Source organism: Chinchilla lanigera, unplaced genomic scaffold (assembly GCF_000276665.1).
Source record: "Chinchilla lanigera isolate Chin_1 unplaced genomic scaffold, ChiLan1.0 scaffold00143, whole genome shotgun sequence".
NCBI classification, from domain to species: Eukaryota; Metazoa; Chordata; class Mammalia; order Rodentia; family Chinchillidae; genus Chinchilla; species Chinchilla lanigera.
The window spans coordinates 3,050,726-3,078,205 of NW_004955544.1; the positions used below are offsets into that span (position 1 = coordinate 3,050,726).

Below are 27,480 nucleotides of genomic sequence, written 5' to 3' on the forward strand. Positions count from 1 at the left end.
CAACTAATATTTAGTAGTTGCACTAAAATATTTTCACACTGATTATACTGAAAGTAACACACAAAACAAGAAACTGGTTAGACTAAGATACCAGCCTCCAACCCAGAACCAGTCCCAGTGGGGGCCTCCTAGCCATGACAGCTCATGGCTACAGTAACGGGGCCAGCCACCATCTCCCCCTGACATTTTTAGAATGGCTCACTGAAGCCAGTAGAGAACCTCTGACCTTACCTGTTCCTCTCAGAAGAGTTACAAGCACTAAATTATAAATCTAACCTTATGATAAATAGCAAGGAATCACTCCCAGAATCTAATGAGTCCTGTACTTGCTTCCTTCCTATACTCCAAAATCTTCAGGCAAAAATGCCAAATATTGAACTCACAGATTCTTCTCTGTGCGTTACAGATGGTGACCATATTCTTTAAACCAAAGAAGATGCCTGGTCAGAAATGTCCAAGTGCACTTCTAACAACAATGAGAATAAAATTGAAAACAGGATATTTAGGAAATAAAGAGTCAAAATTTATAATATACTCCCCTCAGAAAGGCAGTTTTCCAATTGTTTTAAATATTAGCTAGTTACTTAAAACCCAGAATTTTCCATCAATTTAAGTTTCCCTTCTTCCTCTTTTCCTTTTTTTTTTTTTAGTTTGGGAGACATCATGCACTCCTTTGATACCTCATCTTTACATAGTAAGCCCTGAACTAAAAAAGCCCTCCAAACTGTTTTCTCTTTGGTTACAACTTGGTCTCCAATTTTGCTCAATAATATTACAATAGTGTGTCTCTGACTATTCATTACCTGGCCTCAAATGATGATTCTCTTGACTTTGCTTTGTGGCTAACTCAAGGTTTCACTAGTTATCAAAAGGGGCATGATGAAATTCTCCTAAGCTTCAGAGTTTCTTTTAATTCCATTTCCTGCCATTCTTTTAAAAGAATAAGAATGGCCGGATAGGAGAAACACTATTCTTTTTTTTTCAAACTGAATAGCACAAAAGCCAAAATACGTATTTCTGAAGTGAAAATAGAAAATTCAACTGAATGAGTGAGGGTCACACACCGTAACCAACTCTTCCCTTTGGGCACAGTGGATGCACATACCTCCCCTATGGCTTCAGTCTGGGAGCCAGCATCGCAGAAGTGATGTGCTGCCCCTGAATCACCAAGTGCACCGGCATTGGAAGGTAAATCAGGGAGGAAGTCACCAAGGGAGCAGCTATTCTTGAAGCTATCCGTCAGTTTGGCCAGGCTCTGCAAGAGGAGACAAGCTCTTTGAATACAGATGGCAATGTTTCCCATCCCTGCCAGGTTGATTGAGGTCTGCAGCTTTATGACTGGAGAGCTTCCTGTACACACACACACACACACACACACACACACACACACACACAACTTCCCATTCTCATTACATTTAAAAATAATGATCTGTACCACATACACCTTTAATAAAATTTTTACTCATTTACATCACATAGCAATTAAGTCTTCCTGGTAGCACAAGAATAAAAGAGACAAGTTATGCCATCACTTTTACTGTTTCTTAAACCTTCATGTTTCCTCAGGAAAAAAATGTACATTCCTATCCAAAATGCTCTTTGTAAGTGAGTCAGAGAGATATTTGCCTCTGTGGGATTTTTATATAAAAACCACTGAAGATGAAACCTGCTACTGCAAGACCTTGTCTCAAAATATAAAATAAAAAGGGCTGGGGATGTACCTCAGTGCAAAGGACCTGGATTCAATCCCCAGCACCAAAAATAAAGAAAACAACACAAAAAGAAAACAGCTACCAGATGATGCCTATGTTATTTTCATTGCCTGATGTTTCAGTCATAATTCTATGCAGTCAAGCAAAAAATAATTCTACAAAGTGATTTCATGTTGCTATTTAAAAAAAAATAGCTAGAGTAAGTATATATTCTGGCACATGGCACCCCTTTGTGTGGAAGTTTAAGAGAAATCTGACTTTTTAGCATTTCTTTTAGACTTGTGAACCTGTTCACATTCAGCACTGCTACACACACCAGATCAGGAATGTACAAGTAAGCAGAACTCACATAACTGGCTTGAAATTGAGACAAATGCTTCTTGGAAAAGACCAGTCATGTTAAGTTCATATGAGGAAGACAAAACAACTTAACTGATTTTGTTGGGCAAGGACTTTGCCCAGGCCTCTCCCTCGAGCTTCTCACAGCTGGAGAGTCTGTAGAGAACTCAAAGAAGATACTGAGGCCTGAAGATCCCCCTAAAATTGTGTCTACTCCTTCTATGATGGGGAAGCCAAGTGAGACAACTGGGTTCTCCCAGGCTGCACACTGTGTCTTCACCAGGGCCAGAGTGGGGAGTCCCACTTGACTTCACGGGGCACATCCTCCTTATCTCTGCCACTGACTGCCACCTGCTTCATCTAAAAATACAGATTCCTGACCTTTACCTCCAGGAATTCTAACGTAGTGGCTCTGAGATTAAACCTGGTAAACTGCATTTTAAGGAGCACTATGGAAATTCTCCACAAGTCTCTCATGGCCTTGACCTTAGGACACACTGCCAAACAAGGTAGCAGCTATTTGCACATCTGTCACATTTTGTCTCTAAGTCTGAGCTTTATCTCATATGTCCTCTGAGTCTTACATTCTACAGAATCTGAACAAATGCCTACCAGGTACTATGTGTTCCCTTAAGGTATGAAGCAAGAAAATAAATGCTGTAACAGAAAGCAATGAACACATTCCAGCCTCAAAGGGAAAGATCAGCATGTCTCCATTTGCAAAAGTTCAACTTTTTCTAAAACTAATTGAAATCACAGGAGTTCGAGAAGCAAAGAAGCATAGAGCAATAAAAAGCTACAATGATGCTAGCTATATAATTCAAATATATCCACATGGTAAAACATTATGCAACTATATCAAAGAATAAAGAAACTCTTTGGGAAGAGAGAATGGCAAAGGTACAGGATTTTACTGTCACATGAAGAAGCTACAACAGAAGAGTAGCCTAGTCCTAGCTTTATGCAAAGGCCTTCGAGTGAACATTCACATTTTTTGTAACTCCATAAACACTGGAAGGTTATTCAAAAAAGGAATAAAAATAGTTATTGGAGGTGGGAAGGTGCGGTGATAGCAAGACTTCCTACCATAGACGTTTTGAATCATTTTGATTATTAACAACATGAATTTTATCACCCATTGCTGTAGGTTAACTGTGTCTCCACCAAAAGATACGCTTAAATCCTGATGCCTGGACTCTGTGAATCTGCTAGTTAATGAGCTCATATTGGATGGGTGGGCACTAATCCACTGTCTGGTACCCTGACAGGAAGAAGAAATCTAAAGACAGAGAACCAGGGAAAAGGCCCCCATGACAGCAGAGGCAGAGATTGGAGTGATATGTCTACATGCCAAGGAAGACCAAGAACACCTGGGGCTGCAGAAGCTAAGAGGCTAGGAAGGAATCACCACCACCAGTGGCAGCCCTCCTCGAACCTTCAGAGGGAGGGCAGCTCTGGCAATATCTGAATTGTGGACTTTTGCCCTCTAGAACTGGGAGAGTCAATTTCTATTGTTTAAAGCCACTCTGTTTGTGGTACTCTGTTATAACAGCCCCAGGAAATTAATACACTTACTTAAACACAGTATGTGTATAGCATTAAAAAGCATAATATTATATATAAGCTTTAAATAGACAATCAGCAAGGCTAACAGGCAGGTGGGTGGATGGGGGATCAGACTTCACCTGCATCAGGTCCCGCCGCTCCTTCTCGCCTGTACAAATGGCTTTCTTGATGGTGCGGAGCTCACTCATTATAGCCTGTGCCTCATCTAGTTTGTAGTTTGTATGAGCGCTTGACATCTTCCGGTCAATCCTGGTTAAAAAGGAAGTTAGAGTCATTCTTCACAGTATGACATTCCTTTAAAGAACTACTACTGAAACTTAAATGCTTCATTGGAAGGTAGGAAAGAGGTAAAAGCAAAATTCTGGCACAGAAAAGTGAAGACCCTCATAAAATCTTCATTCCTTGCGGTAAATACAAAAACCTAACACTTGGCTGGTAGACGTTGCCCTTGCTCCTGGAGCACCCTCTGCACTAGAGGATGGCCATGTCCTCTATGAGAAACAAGCAACGAGATCACTGGCTAGAGCAACATATTAGATTACACACTCCCTCTCTGGAACACCATATGTTCTTTGTTTAACCCCAGTATCATTCGGGTTAGTGGTTGACAATGGGTATTAAATAAACCTATGAATGAGATCTGTGTGCAAGGAGAGTACACGGGAAACAGCAGGAAGTCATGAGCTTCCAATAATGGCACCTTGTGCAAAAGCTAGAAACACTTATGTCTCCTCTCCCAGACCAACCTCCTCAATCCATCCTTTGATCCAAACATCCATCATACAAATTTGCTTCCTTTCATTCCTTCTTCCTTCTCTCCCTCCATCCCTCCCTCCCTGCAACTAACCCATGCCCCCACAGGTCTGGCTCCAGGTGGTGGAAGCAGAGCACCAAACAGGACAAGATTTGGCTCTGCCTTCAAAGAGCAGGCACCCTTGGGAGCACATCCTTTGTCACGTCTCCCAGACTTAAGTCCCAGGCCTTGGAAGCCCTTGGGGCTAAGGAACTTGGGAAACTAGCCCAAAAATGGAATGAATTCCTTCCCTGGGAAGCAACTACCTTGTTTTTCAGGTTCCAGACCCACCATTACACAGGTTCTGGTTATGATATGTTGCCTACATGTTATCCTGAAGATCTGGATCATTACCTGATAGCCCAAACTGCCTTGTTTTCCACTCACACACGTCTGCTAGCATACCATGAGAAGCAGTGGCATTCCAGCCCTGCTGTGCACTAGCTATGGAAACTTAAACCAGGCACTTCACTTCTTTCAACCTTTTTCCTTGTGTCTCAAATAGGGACACTAAAATTACTTCTCCTGTAGGATGGGCATGAGACTGAAGAAGAAAATCCAAGGTGGGGCATTAATGTTTGTGATTGTTGTTATTACCAGGATTATGAAGAATCTACTTACTTGTGGGAGAAAAAATAAACAATCTGCCGACTCCAGTACCTTATTGTCATTAATGAATTCCTTGCCACATGTTTCACAGTTCACAGCAGAGCTCAGCACCAGACTTGACCTGAGCATCCTTGGAGCAAGAGAAAGACAAATACTGCCCCCTGGCTGGAATAGGGCTATAGAGCCGGAGAGCATTGTGGTGATCGCCATCAGCTACAATAAAATACTTATGAAGACTGATCCTAAGTCCTGTCCCTCAGAGAGTAGACACAGGTACACTGTAGGGATCCATGCATTGAATGGTGTCATCCCTAAATCTCACCATGGCCCTGGGTACTTCCATGATGGAATAGTTACAGATTTATAGGTTTCTCCAACTCACATTGCCTGTCTGCATCTACAAAGCAAAATTATTTATACATTTTTACAGGAAGGTACATGTACTTTTAACTACTGTATAGTGTTTTGTGCCAAATGTTAAGTGAGCAAGAACTAAAGTTTGGGACACAAGCATGGTTTTTCTTTTTCCCACTGCTCTCTGTAAATCCCTATACTGGCTCTTTCATCCAGCAGTTCATCCAAATGATTGAGGTGGTTAGCTTTAGCTCTATCACACCTTCAGGGTCATCATGAGCTTTAGCAATGAAATACAAGTTCCCAGCACGGTGTCAGCCAGCCATTTGGTGTCTATTAAAAGTGTAAGCCAAAAGCAAAAATAACAACAGTGGGCATATAAGCCCCTTGTACATTTTCAAAACTCTTCTGTTTGTCTCTCAAAACCAGCCCCGGGTTGGGGATTTAGCTCAGCAGCACAGCACCTGCCTGGCAAGTACAAGGTCGTGAGTTCAATTCCTGGTGCTGGAAGAAAACAAAAACAAACAAACAAACAAAAAAAAAAACCAGCCCAACTTCCACAACAATGGCTGGCTTTCTCACCCACTGCAGGGACTTTACATAGACCTATAAGCCAAATGGGACATTCACTAACATTCCATCTTGTACTTTATCACCTGTAACAGCTCCACAACAAAAGTCAGTGTCATTCACTGATATTTTGCATAAGCAGCTCTGTGTCGCTAAATGGTGTGATGAAAAAGGAGTGGGAACAAAATGGGGAGTCACCAGGCCAACTACAGACTCCTGGCGCCCTGCTGTAGATGACCCTCTACAGATGGAACTGGGAGATCAGTTGATCCAACAACCTGCTCCCAGAACAACAATGTTAAAAGAACCTCTTCTTACACTAATTATTTTTCACTGACAGGTATTTTATTATTGTCATCATTAAACTAAACACCATAGTCTCTATACTTGTAAATATTCAGTGATTTCATAGCAGAAAGAATTCTGTGATAAACAATTTATCATGAAATTATTGAAGAAAAAAGCTACACTAAGCAGAAATAAAGTTCTTTGGCTCTGTGTTTAGTTCAGGAGCTTGGGGCAGGGGTGCAGTTCCCTGTAGAGAGCTGTTCACCTTGGGCTGGGGTGTAGCTCAGTGGTAGAGCACGTGCTTAGCACATGTGAGGCCCTGGGTTCCACCCCTAGAAACCCCACCCCTGAAAAAAACATGTCTTTTGAGAACCATTAATCTTACAAGGATCACAGAGACACCAAGATATATTATGTAGGAAAACATAAAACCATGGCCCATGTGTGTTTCCACTTGAGATGCTCTAGGGAGAATGAAGAGTCTAACACAAAGCAGAAATAAAAGGCCATAAATCTTAAAGCACTAGCTCCGCCTAACATGCCACCAAACTTTTCTTGCAGAAAAAAAAATATAGGCTTATTTGCATAATAATGTCTCATATTCTGTTTTAATAAAAGGCTTTCCAACACATCTTTTTTACTGTCATAACCCACAACCCACAACCCTAAATCGTTGAAATCTGTAGAAAAGGGCTATGTCATTCCAGAAAAAAACAGAAGACAGAAGTTTGGCAACTCTTTAATAGTCAGTGAGAGCCTGGGATATAGCTCAGCAGCACAAGCACCTGCCTGGCAAGCACAAGGTCCTGAGTTCGATTTCCGTTACCAAAAAAAAAAAAAGAATAGTCAATGAGAAACCCAAATTATAAATCAAGAGCAAAATAAAAGATAGATAATAGGAAATGGAGATAGATCTTTTGCAAATGGGAAGAGAACCAAAAGATAGAGGGAGAGGGGAGGGGGAAGGTAAGGTATGAGAAGAGGATGTAAGAAGAACTAAAATATGTTACATACATGTGCCAACTGCTCACATAATGATGGTCATCATTATGTACTACAAATACGTACTAATAAAAATAAAAATTTTTAAAAAGCAATCAGTAACCAGTGCTTTTGCTAACCAAGTCTACTGGCTCCATCAGCATGAAAACTACAACAGGTCATTGCCATCTCACACTGACCCCACATAGGGAAGGGAAATTCTACAGCAATGAACACATTTATTTCCAAGTGCCTGGACATGCACACTAGCCAAACCTACAGATATATGAACATTCACTGTCACTGAGGCTGCAATTGGAGAGGCTAACCATGACTGTTCCAGTTTTACACTTGGGCACTGTGTCTACCTGTCCCTTTCAGCAGCTATAACATTAAGAGGGGCCACTGGTAAACAGGAATAGAGTCAGAAGCTTCGTCAGGCCCTGGGATCCAGGGTGGGAAAGGCTGCCACTTCAAGGAAAACAGGCCCTGACTCCATTAGGAAGAAGACCAGCGGGCTGGGGATTTAGCTCAGTGGCACAGCGCCTGCCTGGCAAGCGCAAGGTCATGAGTTCGATTCCCGGTACTGGAAAAAAAACAAAACCAAAGGGGGGAAAAAAAAAGGAAGAAGACCAATAGCACCCATTATCAGGTCGGGAGTGGACACTGCAGAGCACTTTGACAACCAAAAAGTGACTTCATTATGAAATGATAGGAAAACGCTCAAGAGTAAAGGGCAACTGGGATGTGGGAAAAGAGAAGGGAAAGAAGGAGAAATTTTGTATGTATGTATATACAGGATAGTTAACATGGCTGCTCTTCTGTCTTCTATTTCTATGCTGAAAGAAACTGTCAATGAGTCTTTGGTTGACCAGTATTGCATGTCTATATCTGTTTTCATGAGAAGCCACTTTGAAGATATCAATATGTAATACAACCATCATTGTTAATTCCCTACCACTTTGTTTGTAACTCTGTATTGTCTGTACTGTTCTTTCGCTATTTTGTAAAAGGTTGTCTGTCTGTTAATGTTTTCCTCCTTTTATTTTTAAAATAAAATTTTAAAAAGGTGACTTCAGTGCCAGGAACCTAGGTACTGGCCTCACCTCTACCCAAGTGCCTGTGAGACCATGTGGAAAATGCAGAATTGAAACAGGCAGCTATGCATTGCTGTCCCAAAAGTCCCTGGAACAGTGAGCCCCAGTAGCAAAGCAAGGAGCCCAGGCAGGGACTGACAGCCACTCCCGCTTCCACGAAGCTCTCGTGTCCTCTGTTGCAGATGTTCCACCTCTACACAGCTTGTCATGCACAGGGAAGGAAAGGGAAAGAATCCGTAACAAATAAAATTCATTAGATAACTTGATCTCAAACCTAGCAACCTCGGCAACACTACAACTTCCAAATAGTTATCTACTGCTGTAGAAAGCATTACTGTATAAAATATATTCTTTGACCATGTTATATAACTATTACACTATATAAATATTCCTAAAATGGTTCAATATTGCACCTGTTAGGTGACAGAGTCTTGCTGCATACTTCATGCTTGTCACCACATTCGACCCCCTAAATAGCCTTAAACAGTAAGCATGACTTATGTGCTATGTTAGTGGCACACTGTTAACCTACGTGCTCTGAGACAGAGAATAGTAAATCTAATAGCCAGTCGTGCCTCCATGTACTACCATCAAGTGCAATTAGAAGGCACAAAGCCAAGAGACTTATCTTCATTCTGAAGAAGGCAGAGGATCGCAGGGCACAGTGATGCCCCTTTCTGTTTGAGTGTGACATCTGTCACCATCCTCAGAATGGCCAACGTGAGAAAGAAAGAAGGAAATGTGTGTGTGTGTGTGTGTGTGTGTGTGTGTGTGTGTGTCTATAGAAGGATAGCTGGGATAACTGTACTGCTGATATCTAATGGTTTATTGAAAGAAAGTTAATGCCTAATTTTTTGGACCAATTTTGCATGCTTATATCTGGTAATCTGAACAACTAATTTGAAGACAACAATATGTACGATAACAACCATTGGTGAATTTCTACTATCTTGTTTAGTGAAGCTCTGTATCATTTCTAATGTTTTTCATTATTTTTTATTCTCTTTAATGATTTGATCAATCTTGCATTTTTACATCTGGTAATGTGAGCAATTTCGTTGAAGATAACAATATGTAATATAAAAACCACTGTTAATTCCTATCATTTTGTTTGGAAACTCTGTATTATTTTTATTGTTTTTTGCTTTGTTATGTTTTTGCCTATGCTGTTGTTACTCTGTTATTTTTTTTTATTCTCTTTAAAATAAAAAAATAAAAATGACAAAGAATGGTCAACGTGGGTCCAGATTCTTTTCTAATAAGGGCAAGTTATGTTTCACAGAATTCAAACTGTTTCCATTTCTGAGGTGCGATTTTGTTTTGTTTTGTTTTATTTTGCAGTACTTGGGATTGAACCTAAGACCTTTACCCTGAGCTAGATCCCCAGCCCTTTTTTATTTATTTATTTTTTGACACAGGGTCTTGCTAAGTTATTAAGCTGCCCCAAATAGGACTTTAACCTATGATCTTCCTGCCTCAGCCTCCCAGAATGCTGAGATTATAGGCATGCCCCATGACACCTGGCTATCAATGGCAATAAATTATTATCTAACAAAAACCTGAAAGAGTGGAAGACTTCTTTCTTCACTTCTACAAAATTTACTTACTTGAGAGTTTTGTGTCTTTTAAAAAATGTCTTCCTAGAGCTCTAGTCAAATTCAAACAATGTAATCAATAACTTGATATTTTCTAAAATATCAATGTGTCCCATTTCATAAAGGGAATTATAATATTGGTGACAAAGAACCGTTTTATTGTTTTGTAATTTTAATTAAAGAGTGCAAGTCAGTGTTTAGACTGTGGATTTCATGTAAAATGATAGAAAAGTGATGAATACTCAGGAAGAATAAAAAGGGAGTACTAACAAAGACGAAGTTACGGTGCAGCGTGAAGGGATTCAGCACACAGACCCACAGTCTTCACTTTCCCACACTCTACATGTTGCACCCGGATGCTGGGAGGTTAAGTGACTTGCTCAAGATCCCGCAGCCAGTAAGTGACAGATTGGGGTTCCCAGCTGGCTCCCTCATGCCAGTACTCATCCTCTTCAGCACTGTGTTAGTGAGAAAAAGTCGAAGGGCCCAGAGACCCACTGTGTCAAACCTGAAGGCTACCAGGCAGCCAGCCAAATTTGTTCTAAAGAAAAGAAGGATCTTTACAGCTTGTTTCTGAAGGCCAGTGGGACAGAAAAGGAGGAAGAGATGCAGCCGCAGATGAGGAACCCCAAGCAGGCAAACGGGCATTTCAGAGAGGTTGATCATTGGCCGCTGCTCCCATTGCCCTAAGGTTTCTATACTCGCCATTCAGTTGAACATGTCAAGAGAAGCACACTAGCAAAAACAAGAGTGCAGCCAAACACTCTCCTAACACCACACCTTGGAGAGAAGGGTTGCCAGGTCTCTAAAGATATTCCATGCTAATACCACGCGTTACAACCTAAAAGAATGGAAAGTTGTGTTTCAACCTCTACCTTTTACTTCAGCAGCTCTGGAAAGGGCCTCGGGTGAACCTCTGAAGGCTTCTGGCAGATTTCTTTCAATAATAGGTCCTGGTGGACCACCAGACCTGTCCCACACTGGGAACAATGCTCTTTTTGTTTCTGCCTCAAGTTTCGTGTGCTCTACTGTTACCTTAGCACCATGGGGTTTTGCATGAGCGGTGACTTATGTGCTATGTTAGTGGCACACTGTTAACCTAGGCCTGTTCTACCATGGACAACCCTGGGTCCTCAGAAGTACTACATGCCCTGAGACGAACACTAAATCTAATAGCCGGCCATGCCTCCATGTACTACTATCAAGTGCAATCAGAAGGCACAAAGCCAAGAGACTTATCTAGTGGCCAAAAGCATCCCTTGTGGAAAGTGGCTACTGGAACACTTGGTGGACACCCCCTGTCTGTGATTTGAATAGCAGTAACAAGTAACCAGACTTCTTTAAAATGAACTCAAAACACAGTATAATATAAAATGCAGATGAGAAGGAAATGCTAGGGGCCAGGCATGGTGGCACAAGCTTGTAACCCCAGTACTTGGGAGGCTGAGGCAGGAGGATTACCATTAGTTCGAGGTGAGCCTGAGTTATCTAGTAAGACCCTGTCTCAAAAAAATAAGAAGGAGGAAGTGCTACTTAACTAAGGAACCAGCCGGGCATGGTGGCGCACGCCTGTAATCCCAGCACTCTTCTGTTATCTCAGCACTTGGGAGACTGAGGCACAGGATGGTTGTGAGTTCGAGGCCAGCCTGAGTTACAAAGTGAGCTCAAGGCCAGCCTGAACTGCATAGCAAGACCCTGTCTCAAAAAGACAAAAAAACAAAACAAACAAACAAAAAAAAAAACCAGGCCTATTTATAGAGACCTCCCTAAGATCCTCGCAGTCAGGCAAAACTTTTGGCTGAGGATAGATCTGCCCTTGCTCAGAGGGTCCCAGCATCCAAGAATGAAGTAAACTATGTGACAGCTATCAGTGGCAGGAGCAGCAACATCAGCCAACCCACATAGCACCTGGGCTGCTGCCCATTCATTCCACAGAGCCCTGCCCTATGCCAGGAACTGTCTGGGTCCCCAGGATGAGACAAGGAACAGAGCAAAGTCCTTGTCCTCATGCAGTGCAACCTGAGTCAAGGATAGGGACAATAAAAATAAATCATTAGATCAGACAGTGATCAGGTTTTAAACAAAATGAAACCAAGTATGGGGATAGTGTGCAATGAAGAGAGCACCTTTCTAGATAAGATGGTTAAGCCAAGATATTGGCAAGACGTCACTAACCAGACACCTGCGGAAGATACTTTTCGGGGACATAGCATTGTAGCCACAGGAGTTGCAAGTGCCAATGGTGAAAGCAGGATGTGCCCAGCATGCTGGACAGCCAGCAGAGTGCCTGGGTGGCTGGCTGAAGTGAGTCTGAAATGAGATGAAAATGAGCTTGGGCCAGGGGGCCAACTCATCTAAGGTCTGGCTTATATTCAGAGTGAGCAAAAAAGCCACAGGGGGGTCACAAGCGGAGCAGACATTTAAAAGAATCCCTATGGCTACCACGTGAACACGGTGAGTCATAATAGCGGCTCAGCTCAGAGCGGCCACAGTGGAAGCTGTGAGAAGGATTGGATGCCAGGTGTGGAAATATTACACCATGAACAACGGATGTGGTAACAAGGCGGTCAGAACAGCATTCCAGCCATTGAGCCAGTGCTCAGGGACATTATAGGTGTCATGGCAGAAAAAGGCGTCAATGTCACGTAAGCGTGGGAAACTCAGGGTGAAGCCATGTTAAATGAGCTTCCAGGCTGCGTGACAACTCAGAGTCTAACACAGAGGGGAATCTCTCCATACCCACTGGCATGCTCAGGCCACTCTTGGGACCACCCATTTGGGAGACACTTCATGCAGCTTAGTTGTTCCATTTGCCCCTGGGTGCTAATAATAAGTCACATTAAGATAATTTCTCTAATTAAGCTTCAGAAATTTGAGAGCAACAGAGTCCAGCAAATCTTTCACCAGAAAAGCTCAATTAAAGACTTCATAATATAAATATTGCTCCTATTTTCTGAAGACTTTTATAGAGACCCTCAAGAGAAATGTATATTGATACTACATTGAGATATTTTCTTTTCACCAATGAGAGGCAAAGATGCAAGAGCTTGTCAACATATTTTGTGGGCAAAGCCATGGGAAATAGGAACATTGATGGTAGTAGTCAAAATGCAGAAAGATGTAACCCCTATAAAGAAAAACTTGCCAATATCCAATAACGTGACAACCACATGCTCCCGTTGTTGCAGTAAGTCTACTTTAAGGAACTTATCCTAAAAGACATAAATACACATCAGATGAAAGGATGAAGGAAAATATTAAACCGTAAATAGAAGCAGCCAGCCGACCAAGGCAGAACCCACCAACAATCTTCCCAGAACACACACAAAAAAAGACAGGCAAAACGTACACGCTCTCTGGCAGAAGTAATGCTACCGCCTACAAAATATTCTTACTAAAATGTTAAAAACAAGAAAAAAAAAGAAATTAAATTTGAAACAGAACCAGCCTCTAGTACTATTTATACATGTGTGCATAAATAACAGAGGGACAGAAGATCTTGTTTGGTGACAACCTATGAATGCAAACAGCAAAAGCCAACATCAGGAAGATTCTATGGGACAAGCAAATTACTTTTTTCAGCAACTAAGTTACTGAGAAAACAAAAAGGAGGAGGAGAGATAAAAAGACTTCACACCAACCAAATACACTATGTGGGCCTCATCTGTCTCTAGATCTAAACAGAGCAGAGAAACTGGAGCAGTCACTGGAGAAGGAATGCTTAGGAAGTGTGGTACGGGCATTACCTTTATGTTTTCAAAAGAAGTCCACAGCTTTGGGGGAGCTATTTATCAATTTAGTGTGATTTTGGGATTTGCTTCAATAAGAGACTAAGAGCTTGGGGAATAGGACAGGAACTAGATAAGCCAAGACTGGCCAGTGGGTGGTTAAGATACGGTGAGAAGTACAGGTGAGTTTCATTATACTATTCTACTTTTGTTTATGTTTGACATTTTCCATCATTGAAAGTTTAGTGTATGATATATATACTATACCTGTTTAGTATATGATATGTATACTAAATCTCTATCATTAATCCAGAGAATAAATGCATAGCTAGCTCCCCTCTACAAATATTAGCAACAAATAGAGATATTTTTTAAAATACAAAAGGTTCTTTTTTCTTCACTTGGACTCCAGCATAATGATGGATTTCCTTGCTAGCCAGGAAATTCACCAAGATAAACAAGTTGAGTTTAAAACGTTATAAGCAGCCAAACTCCTGGTGAGGTGCTCTGGAAAAGAATACACTGGAGATTCTGGGAAGCACGAACAGCAGAAAGTTTTCTGGAGGAAAATCTAGGGCCACTGCCTTAAATGGACGTTGGTAATGAAAGCAGAGAAGCTCCACATTTATGTACAACAGCATGTGCTATCTGTGCCTATGGTCAGGATTTCGCAGTGAAGGTGGGATAATCATATTTCTAATGTTTACAATGAGTTTTCAAGCTTTCTCAATGAATAATATAAATTTTCAAGTTTTGATCCAAACTTAAATACCCAATCTTTGATACCAGAAAAATAATAATTTTTTAAAAATCCCATCACCTGTGAAACTCAGAGAAAAGCTGTAAGATTATGTTTCACTTACAAAAAATTTAGAGTGGTGTTCTTCCTGCGAGGCTGTGTCACAGAGCAGAGCAGACAGGCAGTGACAATTTGGCTTCAAAGGGAGTAAGACAATGTGCAGATAGATTGAGAGAGGGCTCGCTCCCTGGGTAGCTCCTCTGAGCTCTAGAAGCTGCCTGGCCCCTTGGCGGGTGTTGGGCTCGGCTCAGGGTGGGCCCCTCAGGACCAAGGCCAGGTCCAGAGCCTTCCCTGTCACTGGGCCTCCCTAGGGGAGGGCGGGCATCCCCAAGAGCTCTGGAAGGCAAGAGGTACCTCCCCTTGGCCAGGGGCAAGTTTACAATTGCTGCTCCCAAGCATGGGATCATGCTAACAAACGCAGAAACAAAATACAAACAACACTGCCCTTCTCTCTTCCAGGAGCACAGCTCATACTCCATGTTGGCTGCAGGAGTAAAGTTATACTTCTGGCTGTGTGGGCTCCTGCTGCGCTGCCCAAACACTGGGAGAAACAGAGGCCTCCTTTTCCTACCTTTGATGACCACAATTCCAAGACATGGACTATGTCCCAGCAAGACCAAGGGAGGCAGTTTTCTCAGTTAGCAGCATGTTTTCTTTTCTTGCTTATTCAGTCTTATGCTGACATTGCAATATAACCTTTGTCTTCAAATAAGGAAATACAGCTGGGTGTGGTGGCACATGCCTGCAATCCCAGCACTCAGGAGGCTGAGACAGGAGGATCATTGCGAGTTCGAGACCAGCATGGCCTACAAAGCGAGCTCAAGGCCAGCCTGAACTGCATAATGAAACCCTGTCTCAAAAAGACCGGAAAAAAAAGAAAAGGAAATACAGTAGCTCAGAATGACAGAGCCCAAGCAAAGGAGCAGCCCAGCCCAGGGACCCCATACAGAAGCCACAGGCAGCAGGAAAGTACAGGATTTGGCTTCCCTGGGAGGCTCAGGGGCTCCGCGCAGCTTCAGACTCTTCCAGAAGCCCAGTTACCTTCCTCAGAGCTTCTGCAAGTGACAATATAACTGCACCACCTGCACACACAATGCTTCACATTACAATTGCAATTGTCCACAACCACTGTGGAATGTTGACAGAAAGGAAGGAAATCAACCTCCAATTCAACTAGACAGGCAACTTTTGATGATCTAGCAAATCAAATTACTTCCTTGTACTTAGTCTTAACCCATCCCTTTAATAGAAGTGACACTGGATGACATGGCCATAACACACAGACAAGCAGCCTACAAGGTGTCAGAGCACGTAGGGGCTGCCCAGACTGCCCACAGGGGACAAGGACAAACTGTAGATCAGTAGACTGGGACCCACTGTAGCAAGTGGACAAAATGAGGAACAAAACTAGCCACTGGTACTGGAAAAGTGGATTACTTTGCTTAAAATGAAAAGTAAAAATGCTGTACAAACTAGGGCTAATTAAAAGAAACTCAGATTGTAGATTGATGACAAAGTGAACACACACACACGTGCGCACACACACACACACACATTGCTGGGTAATAGTAGAAAAAGCAAAAAGTGGATAATGACTTTAAAAGAATGCAGAGGACACTAAATATGTTAATAGGCTTATCAAAACCCACCTGCAGGGGGCATGGCAGTGTTTCTGAATAAATCATCACCTTGTAACAGCTCTGGGGGTCAGTGCCAGAGAAAGCCAAGCCCCTCTATGCAGGATCCAACTCACCTTTCTTTTGTGTCTCCCCTGGTGCATAGATCATCTTAACAAAGAATGGACACACAAAGAAATCCTGCGTCAACCCAATCTTGGCTGATTAAGAAACTCAAGGTTTGACATGCCCAGCTTTTTTCCTTTACATAAGGCTGACATAATTACACTTGTCAAACACATTCATTTATTAGCTCCCCATAAAGAGGGATACTGCAGTCATATTTGGCACACTGTTGTTGAGTCTCTAACCAGTATGAGAAGCATGGCACACTGCTACCTTTATCAATCTGGGTAACTGTGGATTCCTGCCTTTGCTGAAGGTTGACTAGGTACCAGGCTGAGGGCTGCCATTAGACAATTTAACACAATCATCACCATTACATACTGTATGTTTGTCGTCCTTTCCCCTCAGATTCTTATGGTGAAGCCCTGTCCTCTAATGTGACGGTATTTGGAGGTGGGACCTTTTGGATACAGTTAAGTTTGGACGAGATCATGAGGGCAGGACCCCCACGATGAGATTAATGTCTTGAAAAGTACCAGAGCTCTCTCTCTTGGCCATGTGTGGACACAGTGACAAGGTGATCATCTACAAGTCAGGAACTAGGCTCTCACTAGGAACGGACTCTTGGACTTTGAGCCTCCAGGACTGCAAAATAAATGTCTACTGTTTAAGCCACCTAGTTGATGCTATTTTGTTACAATGGCTCAAAAAGACCAAGATAATCACCATTTACAGATGAGAAAAACAGGCACAGAAAGTGTGAAGTTCGTGCTCAAGTCTAGCCAGTGAAACCTCACTCTAAATCAAGAGAGAAGGACCCCCCCAACCGACAAGCTTACGATACTCTTTAGCTGAAAAAATAATTCTTTCAGACCAACACTATCACCATTTGTAAAATAACAACTTTGTCTCATTGAAGTTGCTGGTTTACTATAGCTCATTAATTATAAAAACATTCATCCTGAAACTCCTAAGAGAGATAAAGTTCTAATTGTAAAGATGAGAACAGGACCCATAAACAATACTGTCCAACAGCACTTCCTACAATGATGGAAATCTACTGCCTATGCTGCCGGCTGATGGGACACTAGCACAGGGCTTCTCAACTGGGGACACTGAAGTGTCTCAAGACACTGTCAGTTGTCACAACTAGAGGTTGGGTGCTACTGGCAACTACTAGGTTGAGGCCAGGATTGCTGCCTGACATCATAGAGGATGATCCCCACAAAGAGATACCTAGTCCAAAATGTCGCTAGGGCCATGCTGGAGAAATGTGCGCCAGCCATGTGACTATTGGGCACTTTAGATATGGCTACTGAGACTGAGGAACTAAATTCAATTTTGTTAGTTTAATTAATTTAAACTTTAATTTTAGAATAAAGCGCTTAATAGAATAAAACTAACAAAACCCTGAATTTAAAGGTAAATGGTCACATGTGTCTACATAAATATAAAAATTAAAGGTTTTGTTTCCCAAGTACTTCTCCTTAAAAGAATGAAGCTAACTTCAAGGAAAAGAGGCTCTGATGCTTAGGACTGGCAAATACTGAGCATAAATAAAGGCACAAACACGAAGGGTATAAAGCTTTTGGACACATGTCCAGGTACCAAGTAGGTCAGGACAAGAGAAAGATGTTCCCGTTCACACACGTAGGCAACTCACTCTTGCAGGGTCTCCACGCCCTTTTCTTTGTACTGCAGCTCCTGCTTCATCTGGGCCAGCTCCCGTTTTAATCTGGAAAGCTAAAGACAAATCATAGTTGTTTTTCCAAAAATAAGCTGCAAAAAATGATTTTTACAGTTGTTATAGGTACTGTAATCTGCGATCCTACTTAGTTTGTAATTCCACGAATTTCCATCACACATGTCTAAAACTACCAGTCTAGAACAATCACCTTGCGTGGAACACAAATCCCCTATCTATTGCTGACAGTCCCCTGCCCTGATGGGGAACTAGTAACTCTATTGTTTTTCTAGGTAAGGACTTACACATTACAATTGGCAAACCTGAATGCTTTGCCCTCTTTCCTTTTACTCACTACTCTCTACTCATAGATCTCACCCAGGAACCTGTTTCTAAAAGCATGGTCTCTAACTATCTGAAACTCAGTCACCCAGTAAGCTTCTTTAGGGTTCTGAACCATTCCAGGCCCAGGTCAAAGCCAAGGGGTGGGCCTGCACTTTTACAAAGCTCCCTAGGTGTTTTTCTTAGCTGGACCAAAATGTGAGAACGACCACAGTAAAAGGCACATCCTGGCCAGGGAACAACACACCAGAAGAGGAGGCCTCACTGCCAAGAATCTTCCTGTGCTTTGTTGAAAATGTGACACAAATGTCCCCCTTTGCAGGCTACCAAAATAAGGATCTGAAGGGATAAAACAAGGTGACACTTGAAAAATCCAAGCAACACTAGGGAAGGAGCTTCAGAGCCCTCCGGTCAAACAATGTTCAGAAGCCAGCCCTAGGACTGATTACCCAGAGGAGAAGGGCAGCTGTTGGGGGGAGGGGGCAGGGTCAAGGTCAGCATCCAGCTACCTCTGAGAAGCAGACGTGGGAGACTGTGCTCTGTTGTCACCACATCTTTCCGAATGACTGGTGAGTGAGTTCAGTCAGCCCAAGGAAACACACACAGGAATATAAGCTACTTCTGACCTAGCTTTAAAATGAAACTTTTGTTCCTTCTATTAGAAAAGAAGTAGAAAGTAAAACAAAATGTAATAATAATCTATGAAATTGAAACTTTTACTAAGATATGAGCATTAGGCACACTGATGCCCACAAAATGAACCAGATTAAGTAAAGCCACATAAAAATACATGCAGTACTTCTAGTTGTCAAAACACTAGTTTTACTCACCCTATCCCGACGACTTGCTATTTCTGCTTTAATTTGGTGTGGGTCATACTTTGTATTTGCTGAATATCCAGAGAAGGCTAAACAAAAGAAAAAATACGTTATTTTATAATAGATCTTCTAAAATATATAAAGGCACATAGGAACTTCTGAGTCACAATTTTAAGTCTCAGATTTACAAGTGGAAACTAGCTCCTAAATAATTAACCTCTCACAACTTCAGATCTGCTTGATGTTTGTTTTTTGTACCAGAATTTTCTGTATGATTACACATAAGAGAATATATAGCTGTAGGCAAATCACAACTCTTTATTTCTCTTACAAATCAATGATTAGGGTTATAAAACATACGAACAGAAGGGAAGAGAGGTACGAATATGACATGGAAAATGTGGTATGAGCCCATTTTACTAACTTTTCCAACACATAACATGAAAAGCACTGAAGAATATAACCAAAAGGTTAACTGTGGTTATTCTCTGTGGTTATATTACAAATGATTTATCTTTATTTTTTCACATTTATTATTCTCCAGATGAAAACTTTTTGACACTAGAAAGAAAAAACTAAGAATGAAATTAAAAGGACAACTTAATCTAGTACTATGTCCATCTGGCAGGTTTGAAGAAAGCTATGCCCTCAAGTCTGTTCCCCAGAAACTGAAGTGAACTGCTCACACTTTGGTTCTAGCAGCTTGCTGATGGATGGTTAGCTAAAATACACCACATAGCTCAAGGCTCCTTAAACAGTGTGACAGTAAGCATGATTTAAAGGCTGTTTACAGACCCAGCATCATTAGTATGAATACCCAATACCTGGTGTGAATAAGCCCCACAGAGCTGTTCACATGACACACGCACTGTCAATTTCGGTCCACAATGAGAGCTGCAAAATCTTCCTGGTATTTCGGCATCTGGAGCAGCCAATGGCTGTTTCTTATTCCTACCACCCCTTCCACACATCTGCAGCCACAAGCTTTTGCACTGTGACAATATGACTTCTCTTCTTTAGCTTGTCTTCATCTGTGAGTCACCCCACATTGTATCGTCAGCCTCCCAGTTACTGTCCTTAACACACCTGGCTCAGAAGATCCACCTACAGGGCTAGTATATTTTCTTTTATTTCTTTGATCTGGGTGTCTCAGGCTGAGTGCCATAGAGTTAACTTGGGTTCCTACAACTAGAAACTAATTCAAAATCCTTCCCTGACTTTATACTGGAAAGGATGGCTCAAACCTGTCAAGTAGCTTACACAGCAAGATTATTTAAAACCTCAACTAGAACCACATCCAAAGTTAATTTGGGCAGTTCAGATCTCCCATTTTAAAAGCAGTTCTATGGAAAATCTACTATTTAAACACCATTCAGTCACAACTTCAAACAACTGAATATACTGGAAATAAATATCTGGAGGAGCTAAATGTCTGCCAGCTTATCTCAAATTTTCTTGTACTTAGAATCATGATCTCTCAAAGACACGGAATAAAATATTTTTAAAACAGAATTCTTGGGCTGGAGATGTAGCGCAATGGTAGAGTATTTGCCTAGTTTGTTCAAGGGCCTGTGTTTAGTCCCCAGAACCACCAAAAACAAAAAGAAAACCAGAATTCTTTTTTAGATGAGAATGCCTGTTCCCAGATCCTACAACTTCAACCCTGGCTGACTCATGGGATCCATTTAAGATTAGTAATGAAAGCAACACCTCAAGTAATGCCCCTAAGAGGTTAAAAAATTACATAAAATCTCTATATTAAATTCCCAGGACTTAAGTCTCCTAGAACTGGACTTAAAGGCCTTCCACTTTGGTGGGAGGCAATATGGGAAGGAGACAAGGGCTTGCTGACCCCTCCCTTAAATGTGTATTGAACTTGCCAACTTAGCAGGGAGACAAGCCAACAGTTATCATCTGGGACCTTTCTTATTAAGGATTGAAAGTAACCCCACCACGAAAGTTCAATAAAGTTAACTTCAGTGTTAAAGACCAGTAACAGTATCTGGAACTCATCATCACCAAACTTTTCCTGTGTGATTTCATAGGGAATATTAGCAAAGACTTGAAACACACACAGCAGGTGTAGACAGCACTGGACATCTACCCCACACAGCCTCCAGAGGATGGTTACATGACAATGACTCCTTCTGCTCCAGCCCACGGGAATTAATCTTCTGTTATTTACAGCTGAAATTATCCTAGAAGACAGCTTTTACTTATATGGATACCATTCATGTTACTTTTGCTATGGTCTCTGAAATTATAAAACTAGGTCTGGGATGAGAAAAAATGCAACTCAAGTACATACGCTTGTGAACACATTTTATCTCCTGATGCTAAGAATAGTTCTGAACACTGACTTAACTTTTAATAGAATAGTTCAATTTATAAATAAAATTCTTAGTCCCTCAGATCTGCCGGTAAATCTAACAGAACCACTTACACCAATTATAGAATTGAAGGAATAGCTCAAGACTCCAGACCCCATTTTTAACAGCATGCACTCCATAACATTTATAAAAAGATCTTCCTCTGGTAAGCATGCTTCCAATCTCAAAGTTCATGATAAAGACCAGACTTCTACCTCCAAGTTCTCTTCACTCTAGAAGAGTTGAGTGTGAAGAGCTATTAAATAGCTCAAGGAATCTGCTCAAACATATAATATCGCTTCGAATGATGTACGGTTATAGCTTAGCTGGACCATAACAATGTAAATTATTACACCTTGCTATTATAGGGTGCCTTTCACATTTATGTCATCCACTCTCATAAAAATCTTTGTGAAAGGGAAATAATAATTGTTTCCTCACTTTATGGATTAAAAGGCTGAGTTTGTAGTGATTTGATCCATACTACGTCATCATTCGGGTCCAGAACATGGACTCCTGAGGAATTATCGCTCAGTAAACACACGTGCTCTGTTACAGCCTTCAAGGTTGAGGCTGCCAACTAATAACGTGTGAAAAATACTCCATAATCCTTTTTTTTCCATGCCTGCTCCAACATGCTTATATGATGGCAAACAAAAGGCTGATCAGATTCACTGTAGCCCTTTTGCTCACCCAGACAGCAGATGAGAAACACCCTGTGGCAAGGCACGGATAGAAGATAGTTTTTGTGGGATGGGCTTGGAGCCTCACAAAGAATGTTGGCAGGACTGATAGCTGATAAGGTCAAGCTTCACCACCACCTGACCCAAGATTGCGGGGTGAGTCAGCACTTTCTCACTGGAGATAAGGTCGACTCTTTCCCAAGCACCCAAAGAAACTTCTGGTGTATGGCTCCTAGGAGCTGCAATACAAAGCCATATTCCTGCTGCTAGATGGGACATTCACAGTCAAAGCCAGCAGATCTTAACTCGAGAATCACGAGGGGAGCTTTAAAGACCCAAACAACAAAAATGTCTGGCCCTATCCAAGGCCAATTAAATCAAAATCCCTCAGAATGCAGCCCAGACAGTAGTCACTTTTAAAAAGCCCTCCAGGAGATTCGAACTTGCAGGCAGGCTGAGAATCACTTGTATAGACTATGGGCATGAAATCTTTTCAGTAAAGGAACAGATAATAAGTGTATTTAGCTCTGGGCCATACAGTTTGTCTTGAATACTCAGTGCTTCGTTTTAGCTGCCGCAGACAATAAGGGAGTAAATGGCCATGACTATGTTCCAAGAAAACTTTATTTGCGAACAGCTGCACTGGACAGGATTCAGCCTGCAGGGCTGACACAGTTTGCCAACCTGTGGCTCAAGACTATGATTTTCCCCCATGCAAGAATTTCTTCCAAAAGATCCTGCACATGGTGATATAGTTCATTTCATTGTAGGCACAGGCTAGAGTTTCTCAAGAATGAAGGAATAACTCCAGAAGAAAAATTTCTGAGATAATAACGCATTCAGCGTTAAAGGTGGGGGCAAACAGAAGGACATGTTACAATTAAAAATGGAGGAAAAAAATCTACAAAATGGAGCTGCAGAAAAACTCCTGGGTGTGTCCCTGAGAGAATGAGTCCACTGTAGAACAGATTCATCCCAGTGTTCTATGTACAGAGTGTAAAACAGAAATGGGCACCGGGCACCGAGCTCAGAGGCTCATGGAAATAAAGTACAGTAGGCATCTTGGTTCCTGCAGACATGTGTGCTCTAATCCAGCAAAGCATCTGAATTTGTTTTGGTCAGGAACAAAAAAGGTCAAGGCTTGGATATTCTTAGATACCAGATGGCCCAACATTGACACAAAATCTTTCCTCTCCAGTGAATGGAGTTTTATTCCGGTGATTTTCATAGCTCAGGGGAAAATCTGTGAAGGGTGTGGGCCAGACACACTTCCCCTCCTCCAGTCTTTCCAGTTAGTTCCTCTGTTCTCCACTACTGCCTCATTTTTCCTTATAATTAATCTTTAAATTATATCCTCAACCTTTAGTATATATCAACATTAGGTGCTAAATAAATATTTACCAGAAATAGATGACTAGTTTAGTGAAAGTGAAGAAGTAAAAAGTTCTCTGCCTTTCACTTGCCCTGTTATTGTTGCATAATTGCCGGACAACTTGTCAACATATAACTGGTCTTTATTTTCACATCTAACTGGGAAATGGCAGCAGGGGGCAACAAGTGTCACAGAGGCCCAATTAACTCTTCTGAGCTGCCTCGTCCCAGTCCAGGAAATAGTCCAGAGAACTGAAGGGTACAAGCAAACAGATCCGGGTTCAAATCCAAGCTCTATCATTTACTGACTGGGTATATAACCTTGAAGAGATAAGTTACCCACCCTGATATTGAGTTTCTTAGGAGAATAAGGAAGACCACAGCCTGTGCTCCACAGTGTGCAATCATAGCAATGTATATGAAACCATAGCTTATCAAACAGCTATTTCCATTCCCTTCAAGTTATGACCAATCAAAGAAGTAATGGCAAATAAATCCAGATGATACTTAGTTTCCAGTATGAGAACAAGGAGACACCTCCCAGCTTTAGAGGTGAGCTGGCACTGAGAGAGATCTCAGTGCCATGAGCCCTACGTGGCCATCTAGAGCTAGATCCGCTTGAATATGGCCACAAGCAGCTCCCAATGTCGGCCCAGCCCCTCTGGCATGGCTGTATGAGCCATCTGTGAGATCATGGCAATTCAAGCCAACAGGATCACTGTACTGAACTTTACCCTGTGGTCAGAAAGAATGCATTTGAGTCATGACTAGCAGGGTTTTCCTCATTGTAATCGGTAGTTCAGGTTAAATAGCAGACTGAAAGAGCCTGGTGGAAACCCTAGGGACAGCAGCAACTTGATAAACCACTTGGATTAACTCCTAGATTCCACTCATAGTTGACTTTTTCCCTGGTGAGCTGATAGGCCCCAGGAAGCTCCACTGGCATCTCCAGCCCTTTCATGAAAACAGGCAGGCCCCACTCAGGCCTCCAAGACACATGGAATAACCGACCAAGTGTACACCAAGACTTTGGGCAAGGGAATCTGACAAGCATACTACAGTGTCAATACTACAGGGTCATCATCTCCCTCTAGGAAGAAACAGACGCTACTTCAAAGAGAACATCTTGAATATTTCTTTTTACCAGCCATTAATAAAATTTCACAGGGTACAGGAAGGAACGTGACTGAGCCTAATTCTTTATTTGCCTAAATGTCAGGAGAGGGGCACCAAAACTAACCTTCTTGAATATCTCAGCACCACAGGTCTCTAAGTACTGAACAACCTTACCTGAAAGGCTCTGTGCTACACTAGAGTTCCTTTGCTCCCCCTCAAGGTAGGTACTCCGAGGGCCACCATATCTATACCTTTAAAGCATCCAGTCCAGAATCCCCATGCTTGGTACAGCTGGAGTGCTGGCTGCATTGGCAGTAGCTAGTACGTAGTACATACATTCACCTAGCTAAATTTTTCTTTTCAAACACTGGCAAGAAACTTCCTGCCAAGTTTTTCTGATACATACTTCTTCCATTCCATTCTTGAAAGACTGAGTTCAGAGCCTCTTTAGAAACTTCATGAAATCCTACCATGGAACAGATAAAGTACCTCAGGGCTACTGGAAGGAAACATTATTAGGATGGATCTTAAGAAGCTGCCAATATTCAGCCTTCCTTGACTACTTAAGCGGCAATTTTTTACAGTTTAACCTTGCTTCTGGCAAGAAAGTTTGTGGAAGTTTTAAAATTGTTAACTATAGGACCTTAGGGTCAGGTATAAGCCAATGCTTCCATTAGGCATAACCTTGAGGTACCAAGTCTATAGGCTTCTGATCCTATGAGAGCACCACGAGACACAATATGCAGCTATAAAAGTCATCTCAATAGAATTCAAATGACCAAAATCTTACTGAGCACAGTCTCTCACCAAATGGAATTAAATTAGAAATTGATAACAACTTGGCAGCTTAAACAATCCCTACACCTTACTTCTAGAGAACACATAGATGAAAACAAAAATCACAAGGAACATGAGACAATACTTTGAATGGAATGAAAATGAAAATATAGCATATCAAAGTTTGTAGAATGCAGTTAAAGATAGATAACAGGGGAATTTGCACCTTTAAAGGCTCTGTGAAAAAAATAAGAAAGGTCTAAAATCAGTGATCTAAGTTTCCACTTTAGGAAACTAGAAAAGTGAACACAAAGTCAAGACAAACTAAATGGAAGGAAAATAGTAAAGAAGAAAAATCAATGCAGTAAAAAACAGGTAAGAAATAGGAGAAAAAAGGACAACCCCAAAGCCAGTTTATCGTAAAGATAAATAAAATTGACAAAAGTTTAGCTAGGCTGATTAAAAAGAGAAAAAGACATCAACTATTGCCATCCGAACTGAAAGAGAGGGTATTACCTCAGAATCTACAGACATCAAAGGATAGCGAAGAGAATCTATGAACTTTATAGACTTGACAGCTCAGATCACCATTTGACAAACTCTATGGGCCAAATCCAGCTTGTTACCTGTATTTATACTTTTATTGAAACACAGTCAGACACACTCATTTACATGTTGTCTCTGACAGGACTGAGTAGCTGGGCCTGAGATTAAATGGCCCACAAAATCTAAATTATTTGTCCTTTAAAGCAAAGTTTCCTGACTTTTGGATTACATGAAATAGACAAATTCTTTGAAATATGCAAATATCAAAACTGATTCAAAAAGAAATTAAAAACCTGAATAGCCCTATATCTATTAAAGGTATTGAGCCTGTAGTTGAAAACATTTCCACAAAGAATTCCAGGTGCTAGTGGTTTTTCTGATGAGTTCTATCAAATAGTTAAGAAACCGTTAATACCAACCTCACATTTCAGAAAAGAAGAGGGAACACTTCACAATTCATTCTGTAAGGCCAGTATCAGGCTGATACCAAAATCAGGGAAAGACATTATAAGAAAACTGGAGGGAAGAAACCAGCCTGTAAAACTCAGCACTGAGCTGACCTATCACCTTATGATGGAAGTTAAAAAAAAACAACTTAGTATGAACCAGTATCTCTGTAGACCAAAAGATAAGATGACTTGGAAATAACACATCATTATATCTGAGTCACCTCTATTCCCTGCAGGCACATGGTAACAGAAATATTTTAAATTCCCATTACAGAGGCAAACCTGCACTACTGTTCACAGTTTGTGTGCTTTTTCATCTTCAACAGTAGCTGCAATAAAAAGAGCACCAGACATGTGGCCCCTTAGCCTTACTTCTATTCTGACTTAAAACACGGAATAAAGCATAATCGTATCTTTAACATTCAAAACTTTATCATTAAAGCCAAATACCTGGCAGCACGGCAGTATGTCATAAGTAGGTCCCCCTATGTCTCAAATACATGTACGTTTTTATAAAATAAGACTCAATGGTACCAACTTTATATAGTTTCTCTGAACTCACTGGTACCCAGGACAGTAGTAGCCATGTGTACCTGTGGTGGGCTACTGTATGTGACCACTCTGTTAGGAGCTGGCTCAACCAGTAACTATGTCAGTAACAAAAGGCTTTGGGTTCTGAGATAGGACCTGGTTCCCTCCATACCTGAACACTTGCTAAGTACTAATGAAATAGGAGGCCTCCTCAGGCAGCCTCTGAAACCATGGCAGGGTCCCTTTGGAGAATAGTAGGGTCCAGCCCTCCTACCTTCAGGTCAGAGATTGCTCCAATTTTCTGGGTTATACTTGGTTTCTCCTTCTTCAGTATACTGCTCAAGAAAGCCCAAAAAAGGTCTCTACAGCGAGACAGGTGCTTGGCAGCCTGCAGACTCCTGAACCTTCCCACCCAGAACTGAGACACCCCCTGTATTGGTTTCCCAAGGGATCACCTCAGACATGCTGTATTAACTGCAGTGACCTCCGAGTGAAGTCCTCTTCAAAACTGATAGTCATGAGAAAAGAGGTTGCTTCACATCACAACCGGATATGTATTTGTTTATTTGGTTTTTACTATCTGTCCTGAAGATAAGCTCCATGAGGGCAAGGACCTTTCCT

At 41.5% G+C, this 27,480-nt stretch overlaps 1 protein-coding gene across 1 annotated transcript in view; it reads right to left on the reverse strand.

Moving 5' to 3' along the window:
* Wwc3 (WWC family member 3) overlaps positions 1–27,480 on the reverse strand; it is a gene marked incomplete at its 5' end in the record, with an annotated part of 113,917 nt that overhangs the window by 38,124 nt on the left and 48,313 nt on the right. Inside the window, 4 exon segments of the mRNA XM_005411401.2 lie at positions 1,106–1,255; positions 3,737–3,866; positions 17,837–17,916; positions 19,030–19,106. Coding sequence (XP_005411458.1) covers positions 1,106–1,255; positions 3,737–3,866; positions 17,837–17,916; positions 19,030–19,106 — 437 coding nt within the window.